General features: G+C 45.2%; 1 protein-coding gene across 1 annotated transcript in view; it reads left to right on the top strand.

Moving 5' to 3' along the window:
- Nucleotides 1–19,472, top strand: part of LOC138526778 (uncharacterized) — a 281,718-nt gene that overhangs the window by 43,312 nt on the left and 218,934 nt on the right. Inside the window, exons 2-3 of the mRNA XM_069637467.1 lie at nt 13,840–14,189; nt 17,644–17,871. Of these exons, the coding sequence (XP_069493568.1) occupies nt 13,840–14,189; nt 17,644–17,871 (578 nt within the window). The remainder of the gene's footprint in view (nt 1–13,839; nt 14,190–17,643; nt 17,872–19,472) is intronic.

Genomic DNA, 19,472 nt, shown 5'->3' with positions numbered 1-19,472 from the left:
CAAGCCTTCCACTCTGTGGAAATAGCTATGAAATTCTTGGAATATAGCTTGCCTGTGGTGAAGAAACAGGAGCCCAGTGTGGAAGGTTTACCAGCTGTCTGTAGTGAGAATGCACAAATCTTAACCCATTTAGCTTCATTGACTGCTGTATTGAATGGAATATTGGTGAATCTGCCTATTGCAGCCCCTCCGACGAATCTATCTTCCTCAGGTGGAAGGTCCATAGTTCCGTCATAATGTGAAAGCCTCTCCATTTGCTCATGGAACTGCTGCGGTTTTCATAATATTTCAAAATGGTTTCTAGATAGGCATACGAGTGCTTTACCTTCAATCTTGTTGTTACAAGAAACCATGTGTGTTCACGATTTACATGTGGACGGTTTTACGGTTGTACAACAAGGTGCTGCTCGTTCGGTGTCTGGTCGGCCTGTAGGTGGAATTGCCATTCTACTCAATAATGATCTTAGATTTGTAATAAATCATACATTTGCGACCCAACTTTTTCTTTTGGTAGATGTTACCTTTAATGTGGGTGTGCCAAGAAGGATGTTGCTGATATCATTGTATTGGAATCCTCAATCTCTCCCTCTTGTGAATGCTATCAATATGTTGAATGATTCGCTTTTAGAACTTTTCCAGATGCAACCAACGATAGAGTTATTGATCGGTGGCGACTTTAATTCCTATTTAGATGCATCGTCTAAGAGCTCCATTCCTTTGGAATCTTCGCAACATTTTAAAACATCGTATCAGAATGGCTTAAGTTGGAGTAACTTTTTGTCTAGTTGGCAATTGTGTATTATCAACTTTATTCGATCTAAATCATCTTGCACTTGGCACAGGGGTAATGCCTCTTCGACCATTGACTACATAGTGAGCTCCAAGAAGCTTTCGGGTTTACTTTCTCTGGTAAATCCATCTATTCTGCCCTATGGAGACCATGCCATCTTAGAATGCACGTTGTCAGGGCCAACTGAGTTATTTGATAGGGCCCATTTGTTAGCTTTGGTCCAGGGCGATAGATCGTTGATTTCTATTCGTTGGAACAAGTCCATTTGTCGTCGTTTGACTTTTTTAGTCAATCGTGACTGGTGGCCCGACATGTGTGTTTGTGACACGTCGCTTGGCACAATCCTCGAATGGAATATGCAGATGATTCAGTTTCATCTTAAGGATCTTGCTGATGAAGCTGTGAATCATACCCAGAAGTTACATCCTTTTAATATATTGTCAAACAAACTGTCGAAATTGAAATCTGAAAAGAACATTGCATTACGTGCTCTAAAAAAAGAATTTGAGACCAAGCAAAGGAGTTTGGCTTTGTGCGCAAAAAAGAAGGTGCTCAGGTTATATAAATGTAAGATAAAGGCTACTCGGTGTGCTTTTCATTTATCTAACAATCAAAACATGGTTCAGCTTTTATGTAATCACAATATTCGTGATATTTGGAAAATGCTTAGAACACCAGACAATTCAAACATAGCCCATATGGAACCTGCAATTGATGGTAATACATGGTTTTCATTCTTTGAACAGAAATATAGTCTCCCGACGAGTTTCTGTGACGAAGATATGTCATATCTATTGAAATATATACCTGAGCACTGTCCGTGGGTGCTCAACGATGTCATAGTAGCAATTGAGAAGCTGAAACCGTCGAAGTGTGCTGGCCCTGATGGCTTACCGCCATGTGTCATAAAAGATGACCCTATTTTTTGGGCCAATGTCTTTTTGAGGATATTTAGATCTATTTTTTCATCCAAAGCTCTTCCAAATTCCTGGGTTAAGTCGATAATTATTCCCATACACAAAAAAGGACCCTGCACCGATCCCAATTCCTTTAGGCCAATTGCCCTTATTGATGTCGCTGCCAAGCTTTTTGCCCTTCTTCTACTTAATGAAGTTGAGAAACATATCAAAACAGATAAAGTTCTAAATAAAGTACAGACGGGTTTTAGAAAAAATATGGGGACTCAGCTGAATGCTTCTGTCCTTGCTCATTTACTTGCGGAGGCTCATAATTCTGCACATGGTCCGATTTTTATTGCATCACTCGACTTATCATCAGCATTTGATTCTGTAATTCGTAATAGGTTGTGGAAAAAAATGATAAATCTCAATTTTCCACAAAGTTTGGTAGCGCTCATTGCTCTTTTGCACCAACACACTTCCATTAGAGTGCGCATTTCAAGTAAAGGTATTCTAACAGATTCTATTCCAACGGCAATTGGCGTTAAACAGGGATGTAATCTTGCAGCAGTGCTTTTTAACTTATACCTCCATGACATTGAAGGTATTTGGGATTCCTCTAAATCTTATTCTGTAAAGTGCGGAAAGATTCATCTCTCGTGGTTGGCTTATGCCGATGATATATTACTATTTGATAGCACGCAATCTGGGCTGCAAAATAAATTAGAGACATTTGTGTTGTATTGTAGGAAAAATAATCTCACTATAAATCCCTCAAAATCAAATATCCTGATACTTTCTTCGAAAAAAAAGATTCGGAAGTTTCAGTGGCACTTAGAGTCCTCTATTATTCAAATTGCAGGCCAGATAATCTATTTGGGATATAATCTGTCAAATAATTCATCTGCACTCTTTTGGCAACGTGCGATTGCAGAAAAAGTGATACCTTTACAGAATCAAATGCGAATTATCTGTCGTAAACTTTGTAAATTTTCTTTGAGTCCACTATTTGAATTTTATTCAAAAAAAGTTGAATCTATCATTCTTTATGGTTTAGATATGAATTTAAATGATTTAGCGAGGTTTTTGAATAGACTGCAAGCCAAGTTATGGAAAACAACACTATGTCTTCCTTCTTCTCTTCCGAATGCAATACTTCGTCATGAGCTAGGTCTAAACTCACTGGCAGCACGATATAAATGGCGTCTTCTGAAAACTTATTTAAAAATGAGTTTCCCAGAGGAAAACTCACTGTATGAGGACTTTTGTCATATGCTAAGAGCATCGCAGCCGCGATCTATTGCTGACTTTAAGCAGCGTACATTGTCTGTCCTTGAAAGTATTAATATCTCTGCTGAAGATCTTCAAAGCAGATTTCACATTGCACATAAGCGTGTTTTTTTGAATGACTGGGCAGAGACTTGCACTCAAATATCGAGTTACTCTTCTTTCTCTGAATATGCACGTTTTAGGCACGCTCAGGTGCCTCGGCAGCAATATCTTGTGCTTATTCCGAGTGCGGAAACTCGTTCAGATTACATGCGCTTTCGACTCGACTTATTGCACACGAAAGTAAGAACCAAGTATTGGGGCACTAGAGATAGAGAAGAGGTTGATATTAGTTGCAGATTTTGTAAAAAACTTGAATGCACAGAGACTCTGAAACACCTTTTTTTGTTCTGTACAGTTTTTGAAATGGCGAGAGTTAAAAACATTTCAGCATTTAGTACTACTAATACCCATATGGGAAGAGAATTAATTTGGACCCGTTGTATGTGGGGCTCTAGTAATTCCATAATTTTGGCAACGGTGCGATTAGTGAAAATAATTGAGTCCGCACTTTTTTCTCTGTGTTGATGGTAATTGTGTGGTTGGGACATTTTGAGGCCGTTGTTGAGTCCCTGTGCTTCTGCGTTTTATGTTTTTATGTCCGATGTGTTTTTATGATGCGACGGGTTTTGTGGCATTTGTGTAAGTAAAGAATATGTTTGTGATTAAGGAACAGTAAGGGAATATAAATGCCTGCTTTATATAAATGCTAGTTCTTAAATAATATGTATTAATGTGAAATGTAATTGGTTGTAAGTGTTGTAAATTAATTTTGTAAAGATGCGTTAGCATCAAAAACAAAATAAAAATAAAAAAAAAAATAAAAAAAAAAAAAGAAGTAAGACCCTCATGTTTGCTCACTATTGTTAGATGTCCACTAACCTCAGATTTAAATCTTTGATTTCTTGATGGGTGCGTTCATGACCCTTATCAAAAAGGTTTAGAATATGCGTCAGGACCGGAAATGTAACTTCCGCTTCCTGATGCTCTTGCAAAAATGATGCTTGCAAGGAGGGGGTCGCCCTTTGATCTGCGAGTTTATGGAAGGATGTGTTTTAAGAGGACTAGAACATGATTGCAGCTGCTTTCTAAAATCTGGTCCTTCTGAGTCAGATTTAGAGAGGTTTCAGTTTGTGCACCATAACCAGGATTCCTCCTCAAAAAGTTTCCTAACTGTTGTGAGAAGGGGAAATCAGCTCAAGGGGTCAAAGATGAGTTCTCCTGATTGTACTTATGGAAATGGGCATTATCAATGCCACCACGCCTCGGCTGTATTGGTGTTGATGGGCCATAGGAAAACTATATCCGCTTATCCAGTTCAGCACTTACTACTGGAGCCATCATTGATGTATCCAAAAGAGGGTTAGAGGGGATCCCTCTATTTGAAGGCAAAGGGCTCAATGGGAGACAGCGTTCATGTACACTTAAGAAACTCTGTTGAATCGACAAGTCTGGATCCAAGACCGTGTTGAGGGGAAATGTATTCCCAGTCCCCTTTTCTGATTGTGCATCAGGGGACAGTGAATAACTATGAAGAAAATCTCCAAAAAAAGTGATTTTTTCATTAGAGTTCTGTACAGGCTCTGTTTTTATCGTTTTTATGGGTTGGGCGAGAGCATCCCGAATGTAGGGTGAACATTCTGGGGCCCAGGAGTGTTGTCACTGGAATAACCTAGTAAACTTATATTCATCGCATCAGCAGTATTATTTTTAGGCATTTCATTTTTTATGGATAAGGTGGTTCGCAATTTGCCACTCCTTAATGGGACTGCCATGCTCATTAGGAGGTGATGAGCCCTTTCTTCCCAGTAGGACAGGATCAATATATAAAAAAGGCTAATCAACCTTATTCTCAGGGGGAAAAAAGAAAACTTAAGTGCACATTTAAAAATGGACTTAGCGTTTCCAAACGGGTTCTATGGATGACCCGTAATAAATGACTGCATAGGTTCCGCTCCTTACAGCCCCAAGTGAGGCAATCCGATATTACTTATATCCTGAATCAACACTGAGTCACAATTTGGCTACAAGAGAGTTAACCAGCAGATAATAACTTACAGTGCATTGTATGAGTTTATTACAGATCAACTTCACAATATCTGTAAGGTGCCGGCCCCGGCCAGAGATTGCAGGAGCACAAGCCGTAACCTAAGATCGTAGATAGGTATACGAGCGTTCTGTATTTCCAGTTCAAATCATACAGATATGTGACAATACACGCCACAATAATTAGAGGCAAGGAGGGGGACAGGGAGGGATGTCCGCACCCGCGCCCACACACCCGAACAGCCAAACAGCACTTGGGATCCACTTTGGTTGCACACGCGGGTTCGCAAGTAGAGTAACAGTTATAGGATTGCTGGGTAGACAGGAGGCGGGGCCAGCAGTAGAACAGAGGTGACTCCGTATTCCTACTCGGCCAACAGCCAGATGCACTATGGTGAGTGCCTATTTACCCTCCCACCCCCCCACTACACAGAGGTCATGCATTGGTCATTTCACTCACCCAACAGCCAGTTGCACTCTAGTGAGTGCCTATTTACCTCCCTCCCCCTGCCACAGAGGTCATGCATTGGTCATTCTACTCACCCAACAGCCAGGTGTGCTCTCTGATGTGCCGTGCCATGTACCCTGGCAACGTGGAGTTCCGCAAGGCCATTGAGTCGTGGGTGGATGCTGGAAACCGTGCGCCCCAATGGGTAATGAGGTGCTCAGCATCACAGACCATCTGCACATTGAGGGAGTGGAATTGTTTGTGGTTTCTATACACAGCCTCAATGGCATGTCTGGCCACCAACTCCACATGGGTGCAATCTTATGCACCGAGGCAATTGGGCATGCCTGCCAGGGCATGGAAGTCCACTTTTGTGGCATTAACCTGTGTAGGGGTTCGGGGTAGGGCGATGTGGTCTGCCACATGGCGCAGCTGTGCATCCAGTACCTGGAATAAAACGCTTGAAAAACAGGGTTGTCACAGCCCCTGCAGCTCACCCACGGTGTGTTGGTATGTGCCGGTTGCAAGGAAGTGCAGTACCAACACCACCTTCAGCAAGGGGGGGATTGCAGTCCGTATATTTATCAAGCTGCTGATATCTGTTATAGACTGCGTCACGAGGACGTTGCGTACCTGTTCGTCCGGTTGAGGACCTTGAAGATGATGCCAGGCTGTCAGGAGTCCTGCGGAGATGTAGTTGATGACGCGGGAAACCAGCCCAGCTCCCGCCCGAGTGGAACCGGGTTGGAGGTGAACCAGCTCCCAACGCCACGGGTGCGCTCTCCCCTGATTAGCGTGGCGTCAGGACAGTGCAAGCACTGACAGGGGGAGCCTTTCCAGATGACGATGCTGAGGCCCAAGGAGGACTGGATCCGGAAGGTGGAAGTCCCAAGGATCAGGTCACCGTGGTTGTTCGTAGGAGGCTGCCAATTTGGTGGGCAGATTTCGCACTGGCAGGTTCTTGGAGGACAACCAAACCAAATCGCCCACCCAGAAATCCGGCTCCGTGGACCGACCCTTATCTGCCTGCTTTTTCAAGCGCTCCCGTGCCTCAACCAGGGTACCCCGGGCCAGGTCGTGTTGCCTCTGGATGTGGAAGACCAATTGATCCGCAGATGGAACAGCGCTGGGCAGTACTGGACTAAAAGGAACCAACTTGGGATGTAGCCCGGTAGAGCAAAAGAAAGGGCTGACACCAGTAGCAGTATGCGTTGCGTTGTTATAGGACACCTCAGCCAAATCGAGATTCTTCACCCAGTTGAATTGAGTTGCATTGGCATAACAGTGTAGGTACTGCTCAAGAGTTTGGTTAGTTCTCTCCGTCTGTCCATTTGTGTGTGGGTGATAACCAGAACTCAAAGCTCTGCGGATACCAAGATGATTGCACAATTGATGCCAAAAGGAGGAGAGAAACTGCGAGCCACGATCTGAGATGATCTTCTCCGGTAATCCATGCAGTCGGTAGATGTTGTGTAGAAATGCCAGAGCCATCTGAGAGGAGGTAGGTATCTTTAAAAAAGGTATAAAGTGTGCATACTTCGTGAAACAATCCACTACCACCATAATGCAAGTGTAGCCCTCAGAAGGCGGGAGCTCGACAATAAAGTCAGTGGCGATGGTGTGCCATGGGTAGGGCGGTGTTTCGGTAGGCTGAAGTAGTCCCAAAGGTTTTCTCCTAGGCATCTTGGTCTGAGCGCAGATTGGACAACCATCCACATAACTCTTGACCTCCTTGGCCCAACCCGGCCACCAGAAATGTCTAGAAACCAGCTCCTGAGTAGCCTTGATGCCACGATGACCACCGACTTGCGAATCGTGAAACCCCTGAATGATGTCTAACCGAAGTGAACACGTCGGTATGTACAGTCGTTTCAAAAAGAACAGAAGACCATTGCGTTCAGTGATTTGTGGTCGCTTCAGAATGTCGGCTCGATCTGGGTCAACCAGTGTTTCTTGTTCTATTCTCTGCAGATGAGGAGAAATCGTTAAAAGAAAATGCTTAGGAGAAATCAATGGAGCGTTCAAACTGCAATCCTTCTCTTCCTTCTCCAGAGAGCGAGATAAGGCATCAGCCTTCAGGTTCTGAGAGCTGGGGATGTAAGAAATGTTGAAGTCGTAGTGAGAAAAGAAAAAGGCCCACCTGGCCTGTCGAGCGGTGCGACATTGCAAGGATCGAAAGAACTGCAAGTGGCGATGGTCAGTACGGACCTCTACAGGAAAACGACCACCCAGCAAATGGTGCCTCCACTCCTCAAACGCAGTCTTGATGGCCAGGATCTCCTTCTCTATGACTGCGTAGTTCTGTTCACTAGGAGCGAGCTTTCGTGAGAAATAGGCCACCGGGTGTTCTTCGTCAGATATAGGATGCTTCTGTAAGAGAACAGCGCCAACAGCGAAGTTGGAAGCATCATCCTCAACGATGTAGGGCATCTCATCGTTGGGATGACGTAAAACAGGAGCTGACTGAATGCCGTCTTCAAACAGTTAAAGGCTGCTGACGCCTCTGAATCCCAAAGGAACGGAATCTTGACACTGGTCAAACGTGTCAACGGGGCCGTGACACGAGAAAATTGAGGAATGAAGTGCCGATAAAAATTGGTGAATCCCAAGAATCTTTGAAGGGACTTCAAGTCGTGAGGTTGTTTCCAATCTCGGATTGCTTGTACCTTATCAGAATCCATGTGGATTCCAGCCTCGCTGATAACATACCCCAGAAACTCCATCTTGTTCCAATGAAATTAACATTTTTCAGCTTTGGCGAACAACTGATTCTGTGATAGACGTAGAAGAACCTCACGTACATGGAAAACATGTTCCTCCAGACTATCTGAGAAGACCAGGATATCATCCAGATAAACCCAGACCGAGATGCCAATCAAGTCGCTGAAGATGTGATCCATAAACCGCTGGAAGACGGCCGGGGCATTATACAACCCGAAGGGCATTACCCTGTATTCGTAATGCCCAAATGGAGTCTTAACGGCCGTCTTCCACTCGTCGCCCTCATTGATTCTGACCAGATGGTAAGCTCCGCGAAGGTCTAGTTTGGTGAATACTCTGGCTGACCGTAACGACTCCATGATGTTCCGAATCAAAGGTAACGGGTACCTGTCTTTAAAGGTGATGTCATTCAGTTGACGATAATCGATACATGGCCGTAGGGTACCCTCCTTTTTCTTCACAAAAAACAGGGGGAATCCCGTGGGGGATTTGGAAGGTACGATGTATCCTTTCTCGACACAATCGTCCAAGTAGTTCCGAAGTACCAGTCTTTCGGTCTGAGTCAAGGAATAAACCTTCCCATGAGGGATCACCGCACCCGGGATCAGGTCAATGGAACAATCAAAAGATCTGTGAGGTGGAAGGGGTATGTCTCCAGGCTCAGAAAACACGGTCCTCAGGTCAGCATATGCATGTGGAATCTGGGACAAGGAACACAAACCAGATGGGTTCTTACCAGAAGTAAGAGGTGTTGAGGTTAGTGACTTCAGTGACGGGCCGGAACCACAACATTCTTGAAGGCAAAGAGCAGAGGTAAACACTAGAATACGGGACTCCCAATTGATTGAGGGATTGTGTCGCAGAAGCCAAGGTAATCCCAACACCACTTGATATGAAGGCGACTTGATGACATCGAGAGCAATTCTCTCCTCATGACCCTCGATTCGCAATAGCATGCCAACTGTATGCAACCGTATGGGTCCGGAAGATAAAGGCGTACCATCAATGACCTCCACTGGTATCGCCTTTCTTCTGGTAAGCTATGGTATGCCGCTGTTGATGGTGAATTCCTCATCAATATAGTTACCGGAAGCCCCACAATCCAACAAACCATGGACATCAACTGTCTTATCCTGCCACTTTAGACTGATTTTCAAAATCATCAAGACGGCTGGCAGCATAGGTGGAAACGCCGTACTGGCACAAGAAAGGTCTTGTAGCAAAGAAGGACCTGTCGTAGCCTTTCCAGTAGACGACAGGTCTCCTAGTTTCCCCCTTTCTTGATAGGACGCAAAGGACAGGTACCCAGATAGTGACCTGCAGCTCCACAGTATAGACACAATCGCAGACTTCTCCTGCGCTTCTTCTCTTCTTCTGATAAGGGACCTCTTACTGCACCCAATTGCATTGGCTCAGTAGAGGAATCCGAAGGTAAAGGCATTCCAGTAGGTAGGGTTGAGGGCCTGGGGTACAAACCGACGTCTCTCACCCTTTCTCTCGGCCAATCTCTGGTCTATCCTCAAAACTTGTTCAATAAGTTTCTGAAGATCTTCGGGTTCAGGAATGTGCAACAACTCATCCTTGTATTCCTCTCTTAATCCCCGGCGAAACAAGGTCTTCTGTGTTATCTCTGGCCATAGGGAATCAGTCGCCAGTTGACGGAAACGGCCGATATAAGTTATTCTATCGGTATTTGCCTGTTGAATATCCATCAATTGATGGGGACTGGAAAACTTCCAAGAACGCTTTCTCAAAGGCCAAGAAATCGCTAAGAATGGGGCTATTAGTAACAACCAGGGGTGTAGCCCAAGCAAGAGCGTTCCCAGATAAGTTGCCCAATATGTAGCTGATCTTGGCTTTATCATTATTGAAATGAGTCGATCGGTAGAGGAAATGTATCCGACAATGGTTGCAGAATTCACCCACACGTCTGGGATCTCCATCAAATTTGATGGGTGCGGTGTGAGCCATGGTGTTTTCAGACTGTGGAATTGCCCCAATGTTCGGTGTCACCATTTGACGTAATGTCACATTCTCCTGACGGAGTGCAGTCATCTCAGCGCGAAGAGCTTGTACTTCATTACGAAGACCTGGGTCCTCTTCCATCTCAGAGTCCGAAGTATCTGAAGGCAGGCGTCTCAATCTGTTATAGACTGCGTCACGAGGACGTTGGGTACCTGTTCGTCCGGTTGAGGTCCTTGAAGATGATGCCAGGCTGTCAGGAGTCCTGCGGGGATGTAGTTGATGACGCGGAAACCAGCCCAGCTCCCGCCCGAGTGGAACCGGGTTGGAGGTGAACCAGCTCCCAATGCCACGGGTGCGCTCTCCCCTGATTAGCGTGGCGTCAGGACAGTGCAAGCACTGACAGGGGGAGCCTTTCCAGATGACGATGCTGAGGCCCAGGGAGGACTGGATCCGGAAGGTGGAAGTCCCAAGGATCAGGTCACCGTGGAAGTTCGTAGGAGGCTGGATCCGGCAGAGGAAGGTAGAGGTTGGCTCACAAGGAAGGCACCAAGGTAGAGGGAGGCAGAGCGGGCAGGCAGACAAGGTACAAGGGGCAAGAGCCAACTAAAAGGAACAGAAAGGGAACCACCCAATTAGAAGGAAGGAATAGGGAGCCCCAACCACAGGACAAGGAGAGGAGAGGACAGGACAACAGAACCACGGGATGTACCAGCAGGGTACCAGGAACAAGAAAGAACGGGAATCAGGTAACATGCAAGGAAGGCACAAGGAACCGGCGAGGAACACGATCCAATTCAAACCGCGTTGAGACGTGGTTTGAATGAATGGCCGGGCTCCTTAAATAGGGCTACCAACACCTGGGAGGCTTGGAACGCAAGCCGTGCTGTCTCCCAGGCGTTGGTTAGCCTGGAGAGAGGTGTGGACCGCAAGGCTGTCCAAACCAAGTGCCCCGTGCAGTGCGCATGCGCGGAGAACGCGAAACGGCCGCCCGCGCATGCGCAGACCAGCACGCCCAGGGAACCCGGAAGCGCCCGAGGACCAGGACAACCCTGGAGCCCCCAAGCAAAAGCGCGGGTACATCCTCCAGGATGGGGCGCGCCGCTTCAGGTAAGTGGACCCCAATGAGGGCGGCGTGACAATATCGTCATGAATGAGGGTGACAATTAATGTTATGGTCTCCCTGTCAAGCCGGTACAAGGTGTGGATGTAGCTTGGGGTCAGGTTCCAAGGCGAGGCCCTGATGCAGGGTATTGGTGGCTACCTGTGTGGTCAACTGTGTGGTCATTGATGTTATGCATGGCCAACTGTTTCCTCATTCACCACCTGCACCTCCACCACCTTCTCTGCCTCTCTGCTGCTTCATTCTCAATCCCTCCTTGCAGGTTCCCTAGCCCAATTGCTGCTACAGCGACTGCCAGCATGGTTGTGTTGGGAGGTGGGTTGGGTGTAGGTGTGGACATTTTGTACATTCCCAGTGGTCAATGGTGTGCAGCTGGGGCCTGTTGCTTTTCACCTGGCACTGTTTAACGCCTGGTCTGCCGTGCCGATATTACAGGTGCGGTATTCACTGGCATTTTTATGGTGGTGTTTTCTGTGTAGGCGGTACTCTGAATGTGCCCGTACTTACGCTGGGCCGGTAATTCAGGCACGTCCATTGACTCATTCCGCAGTTTACAGTCACAGTGCTACCGGATGCGGTGGAGCTGTGGGTGTCACTTTGCAGTAACAGTGTTTCCGCATTTGCGACTCTGAATGTGCCGGTCCGGAAAACGGCATTGGTACGGTGCTACCGGCACCGCTCTTTCCGGACCGGCATACTTGTAATGAGGCCCTGTGTCTTGTCTTTATTTATTTATACACTTCCATAACCCCCTATCTTTTAGGGCCTCTTTGGGGCTGGGGCTTACAATTGTTTATTGGGTGTCTCTTTTAGGGCACCTTTCCTGTCTATAGATACTATTCCCTAAAGATGTTTCTATTTTGGGGCTGGGCATGGTCACACTGAGACCCAGCCCTTCCTCATCTACAATTCTCCAGAAACATGAAGCAAAAGAGCCATTATACCTCATTTGAGTGGTTGATGTTGCAGCCATTTTTACTCTTATCCAAAAACGTAAGCTGTTCGAATGAGTACGTATGGTTCATGGTTACAAACCTTTTAATGTTAGGTTGTGTGTTGTGAACAGTGATGTGAGCACCACGCCATGTGTCTGTTATGTATTTAAAGATTCATACATAATAATTCTTTTATCACAGACTTGTTTATCAAATATAGAGATCTCTGATCACTGTTGTATTCCTGAAATGCTCTTGTAATTTAATGCAAAGCAGACAGGAACACTCATTGGTGCTATTTCTCCCCTTCCCCACTCTCACAGAGGTATTTTGAAAGAGTACAAAAGAAGTATACTGGACTGTCCATCTTGGAATGATAATCTTCTATCAGAAAATCATTCATATGGTTAGTCTAGTATGGCCCCTTGCAGGCGTTCTGTTCGTACCACCTCACTTCTATTTATCAAAACACAGGGCCAGTGGTGAGTGGGCTCTCAGACCACGGCAGGCTGGTTACACAGCATTGTGCCAGTACGGACAGTTTGAAACTGCATTCTAGTGTTTCGCCCTGGACAGCAAGTTGGCTAGAGGTCCAACTAGTCGTGAAAACAGAAAACCATTGGTTTCCGAAGGCTGGTTTGTTTTATGTGTTAAGTCTTTAATGTGGCCCTTTGAGATGACACGTTTCGGCATTCTTAGTATGCCTTTATCAAATCAGGGCAGTAACTATTTACTGTCTTCTGAAATGCATAATATCATAGTGGTAGAAAGAGTCCAAATCCTGCGGTTTTGAATTAGCTGTATAAGAAGAAGAATCATTTTATGTGAGACAGAACTAAGCCATGAGAAACAGGGTGCATTAAGGGTACTGGCAAGGGTGTGGTGAGGTGTTAGCTGCCTAGGAATGAACGTAGAGAGAGAAGTTCCGGGTAAACACAAGTTTTAATATGGTTTGATAAAGTTGCTTTTACTATGACGACTGAGTGCATCCTGGCCCTATACAATTTGTCTTGCATATTTTTACACAAGACCCAATATACAGGAATATGCTGGTTCAACAAACTGCATGTCCCAGTTTTGTGTTTCAAGTAATGAATCTATTCACAAAGTAATAGATTACTTTGTAATAGGACAATGCATACAATGCACGCGCCTCAACTGCATATAATAAATGTCTTCGTAATCAGTGTACCCTTTAACACATGACAGTGTTTCAAAACAAAAAAAGAAATACAAATCCCAAAGTTACACTTTTATTGCATTTTTAAACATACATTTTTAGCCTATACCTATCTTTTGAGTTGTTAAAATAAATGCTTAATTTGTTCCATTTTTTCCAACTGCACATCTACCACTTTCGAACTGCATATTTATTTTTACAAATGTACTTTTTGACTTCAATGGTGCACTAAAAATAACCCTGTTGAATTCCTCTCAAACAAAGATTCGGCTTAAGCCACATTCCGTCAGATTAATGATCACAGAAAGCACATTCATCACAGTGTGGTACATTTGTTGGCTTTGCTGTAATTCTTTAGCCTTTCCTACATCATTACCTGTGTTTTCATGCAACAATGTATTCTTAGCTTTCATAGATGGACCATGGACCACATCCTGGAATCCGAAATGCTGGTGGTTGCGCTTCAGACACCAGGAGGACTCTCTTTTGGAGATTTCCGCAGACTTTTTCAAAGCACCCATGGCTACCCGCTGGTCCTCTCCCGCTATGGCTACAGTTCCCTACAGCGCTTGTTCGATGACATGAGGGACCAGCTGGTGGTGGTGGAAGAAGCTGATCAGGAGCCACTCATCAAATGTAAATGTCTGGCCCGACACAGATATCTCTTCCTCGGGGAGAAGGAGCTGTCCTCTGAAGAAGGCCTTAAATCTGCAGTGGTTCTGGGGCCCCCATCACCCTCCAACCATAGCCTTCCAGGTAAGGTTCATAGCAGAGAATTAAGGTTGTCCCATGTCAGGTGCAAGTACTTTACCTAATCCTCGTTTTCTTTTGTTGCATTCTGGTAGTAGTCCTGTAAATTTTATGGAGGAAAGCAAACTGACAAGAAGCAAAATATGGTGAGGACAAGAGGCCCTGCTCCAATCAGGTGGCACTAGTTTGATAGAGCCCAACACCTCACCTCGCAAAAGGACCCACAGGCTCTGTCGGGAAATGCCCACAGGTGTCCCCCATTAACCAAAAATAGAATAGTGGTTCCTGGGTGGCAGCACTAAAGAATGGAGCAGCACATTGAACAGAGCGACAAGTGCACGCACCACTCGATTAAACATGCTCAGGTGTCTCCTAGCACATTCAGAGCGCTGTCCCAAGGTGTCCTTTTGTGTTCCTTTAGCTAACAATCACTATGTGGGTCTTGCCGTACAGTCACTGATTGAACAGGTGCGAGCAGCCGTCTTTTGGAACTAGGATAGCCCCATCTTTCGTCTATACCATGGTGATAGCCGTCTGTAACGTCATACCCTGGCACTGTCCCCTCCCCTTTACAAAGAGGATCTTCGGAATGCTCTATGCATTGACCTCATCTCCTGAGTGGCACATATGAACATCACACACCAAGGGCATGGGGGTCCTTGCACAGGCCCTATTAATGTATGCATGTATGCATGCACATGGGCAATAGGGATTCTCTCATTTGTGGTACTGTCCATTTGTCAATGCAAGGCAGCTGTTTTTGTGGTAACATATTTGGTGTTGCAGAATGGGCCTTGCAGCCCTTTCTGCAATCATGCATTGTGACCACTGCATGGCAAAAGGCACAATGTGCTGTTTGCACAGTCGTGGATCGCAACATATATGTAGATTCAACCTTGAATCCAAATGACCATTAATACTGGTCTTAACTTGTCTTGGTCTTAGCAGCCATGGGAAATTGTGGCCTTTCAGAGCTGTGACCATGTTTGCCAAGACCAGTAACACGTAACACAGTTTTTCATAGGGGCATGGCCTTTTTGCAGGACCTCGAAACATGTATCTCTGAGATATTCTTTAGGCTTATCCTGGGGGACAGTCATGGTGTGTGCATTGAAATTCACCAAAGGCTGCTGCCAACCAATACAGTGCAGCTAGTTATGACAGGTTGCCTGCCGAGGGAAAATGGAGAATGTGGTTTTAGCTTGTTGGGCTTAGTGTCCTCCAGAGGCACATCCACATCCATGCCCTAGGTGAACTCCAGGATTTGGATGCCTAGAGCTCATCAGGGGAAAAAGTAATCAAACCGACAGACACACTGCCTCAGAGCCGCAGCTTAGAACTTTCTGTTTCGGAAGTATTATAAAACCTCTTTATTAATACATGTCCCTTAGCAGCACATTAGGAAATTGAAAGCTTCAGAACATCAACAACTGCTCCTCAGCTAGATAATTTCTGTTATTTGCTTGGAACCTTTTCTCACTTGACCGCCCTTGGGATTTTGCCTTTATTGGGTCATTTACCCAGTTATATCTTCCAATATCTCTAGTGGACTATATAATGTTATTGCTCATATTGCTCTTAGACCACACTTTTTGCCCGTGGACATAATTGTAGTGTTAATGTCAGCGCAGCAGCTCCGTATGCTAGTGTGTGCAGTGCAGAGGTCTGTGTGCAACATGGAGGTCATGGGTTTCGGTCCCGGTGTTGCCACAGAAGTCATTTATTCTACACTCGGAAATTACTCTGCATTGGGAGACCACTACTATTGGAAAGTCGCAGCATAAATACCTATTGCATAGCATTACATTCTTCTGGAATGAATTAACACTAGTACAATTGAGGTGGCCAATATCAGGTGGCGGGAGGGAATTGAGTTTGGGTAAGTGCTTTATAAACAAGCATTGGCAAAGACAACCGTTTTGGCTCTTGTATAGTGGAGGACACACCTACGATAAGGGGTGAAATGCACATAGCGCTGGGGAAGGGTGAGAATACAAACAACATGGTGGCCCGAGAGGAGATAAAACGGCACGGGGGAAAGGGAATGCAATATAAAAATGGCTTGCCTACCTACCTTTCTGAAGCATGGGAAAGCACTGGTTCCAGTGTGCCTCTGGGCGTTCCAAAGAACAGCTTTAGAGTAAGTACACTGATATCTCAGTGTTGGGCCCCCAAATGTGACCTCCTCCCTCCCCCACGGCCATGCTACTTTTCTGCTGCTACTTCTCCATGTATGACAGGATCCAGAAGTATGTGGCATCTGGCAGTTCTGATTCTTTCCCCATGGTAGGTCCTCACCCTGCCTTACCCAGCTCACTCCTCTCCTCAAATTCTCATTTCTGCTGTGGTCTCCTCGTTTCAGCCATCCTGCAGTCTGACTGTTTTTTCTCAACATCCAACAGGGTTGTGGTGTGGGCAGCATCAAGCAACTACTGATTTTACCCTCAATGACGGGGCATTCACTAGGATCCCACAGTCATGCTGTCCACTGCTCACTCTCTTTCCTCTCTGCACAACCACATCTCCACAAGCACTGTGAAATAATTATTGAGTACATGTGGAAAATGATTGTAACAGATCCAGGCCATTGTGCAGCACACATAAATACAGCATACCCAAAATTCCTGACAATAAAATGATTGCTCACTCACGCACATGGCAGTACAGCCAAACAACACCCATGATCTACATCTACTATCGACTTCACAACCCCCATCTATACGTCTATTGCAATAGATTATCTCACACAATGGAGGTGTTTGCCCCAAGACTCTGGAACCCCTTGCCTCTTTGCTTCTACATTTCAGGAAGGAGTTCAAGACCCTCCTCTTCAAGTAACGGCTCCTCCCTAACACCTCTGTCTACACTCTCCACTCCCCACCCTACTTGAGACTTGATGATCTGCTCCCGACTTTTTACTCCCCTTGTTGCTTATAGATTTCTTGCTGCCAAATTGCCCGCCCTCCCCCATTGATAGCTTTCCACTCCCTTGTATCTCTGCTTCCCTCACGTTGTTCTTCCCCCGATGATTTGTAAAGCACTCTGTTGCTTCCCGAAGGTAGATTTCAATCAATAAATACCCTAATAACAATAATAAGTGGTGCTAAAGTGGGATCTAAATTAGCCAAAACTAAAAAGGTTATATTTTCTTCATTGCTGTTTGCCAATGGTTAAATATTAGTACTGCGAATCAGTAGATATGAAATGCCCTTTCTCTTTATAGATGCATAAAAACATACACACATATATAGCTTGTAAGCATCCAAGGGAGAGTCAACCTTGGTGGCTTTCATATCTCTGATCACAGTTTAACCCATCCATCTGTGTTACCCACTCCAGGATACACAAGCTACAACAATTGCCTTAACCTACTGAGATTGATGGCCTTTTGCCAGACTGGAAGCAGAAGTGGTGATCCAAAAGCTCAACTACTTTTGTAACTCTCATCTCTGCTTTGCAGGCTTCCAGATGGCACAGGGATTACTCATCAACACTCTCAGTGCTTTCGCCACTGGCCTGAAGCTGCGGAAGTTGAAGGAGGTTGTAAAGAAAGAACATGGAACAGACCTAGAGGAGCTCAGCAGAGACTTGGGTTGTACTGATGTGCTTGATTTACTGCAACAGCTGCCAGGCATCAGAGTCCTTAACCCTTCAAAACCTAACAACTGTGTTGTGCAGCTTCAAGGAGGTATGTAGATCGGCAAACAGATGAGTGGGTAGAAGATGATCAGGGAAGAGAACATATTATGTAATATCTAGTCAGGATGCAAGTGTGGCCATGTGTGGGATAGAGTTAGAGCAGACACCAATGCAAGTTATTGATCCAATGTTAGTCTATGGGCTTGCTGCATCCTGGCATTCTCCATTCCCCAGGCTTATAAAAGAAGAAACATTGAAGATTAGCGGTGTGTGAAGAGAATGTCTGGTGTCACTGGTGGAAGGCTCTCTCCTGACATACTTCTGCAGTAAACACTGTTTGGCTTGGCTACAATTATAAATCTCAACTAGACTCCGGCAAGTGACTTTAGTAGTTGAAGTCCACTTTTATTGTCTACTAACTGGGAGGAGAACTATCACAGGAAGCAGCATATATTCACAACACCGGCGCGGACGCAGCGCAGTTTGTGAAGCAGTGTGTCTGGTGTCCAGTGCTCGCTGCTGGACACCAGACACGTTGCCACTAACGTCTCAGGCTCTGTTTGCTGGATATCCCTTTAGGAGCCCCACACAAAGGGGCATACCAAGCACAAGTGAGCAAATTGTATCCAGTTTTTTTCACCGAAGGAGTCACTACCTGCCAGTTGCGTCGTGGCACAAGAACTGTGTGTGTTGCTGCCTTACACATAGCTGAAGGCTTAACGTTGTATAACATCATGAATCTTGCTTGGCTGCCTTGGAATTTGCTTTTGTTCGGCCTTGGCAGAGATATTGTGGAGTGACTGCGGGCTTGCCTTTGAGCTCCCCCTGGAAACTTTGGACTGTTATACTGCTGTCTGTGTTTGCCCTTTGGTTTGGCTATACCGCAGTGTGTTGGAATCAGTGCGGGTTGCCTTGGGCATTACTAGGGAATGACTGCGGGCAGCAGCCTTGGAGCTCCCTGTGTTTATGATCGAGTGTGAACCGGTCTAAGTGTCTTTGATATAGGTGGCTGATTCGTTATATTAAGGCAGCTAAATAACCTACTAATTTTTACCATGTCGGTACTGGGTGCCTGGGGGCCCTTTCCTCTGGAGAAATTAGAATCTCTGGAGGCTGCATGGCCCCAGGACCTGTGCTGACAATTTTCTGTAATAGCACTGCTAAGATTATATTTTTACACATTGTAGGTGGAATAAGCCGTGTGGTATTGTGGCTGGAGCCATCATTGATGTGAATTAAGTAGCCATTATTTGACTATTTTGGCTCTGGCATTTGGCAATAACGGAGCTCTTTGCAATTTAATTGCTTATTCCTACTTGTGACACAGGTAGCGGATTGATCCTGTTTTTAAGATAGGGTAGGGTCAGAGGTTCCCAAGCCTCGATTTTAGAGTTTGATATAAGTGGCTTGATACCACTGCATATACCCTTAACTGCTATTCTAAAAAAGGTCTGTGATACCAAAGGATGAGGTCTTGGATTAGTCAATGTGTACATTTTAGAAGGTTTCAATTTAAGGTTTTGTTTTTACTTATTTATCACCTTTTGCTGTATAATCATTTTTAACAACTACACTAGCATTTTAGGGGACGGTATTCAAAACAATTTATTATATACTATTTTTAATTTCCTTACTAGTCTGCACAATACG

This window comes from Ambystoma mexicanum, chromosome 1q (genome assembly GCF_040938575.1).
Source record: "Ambystoma mexicanum isolate Mex_15411 chromosome 1q, UKY_AmexF1_1, whole genome shotgun sequence".
NCBI classification, from domain to species: Eukaryota; Metazoa; Chordata; class Amphibia; order Caudata; family Ambystomatidae; genus Ambystoma; species Ambystoma mexicanum.
Note: the sequence above shows the minus strand (reverse complement) of the source record. Positions and strands in the feature narration are given on the sequence as shown.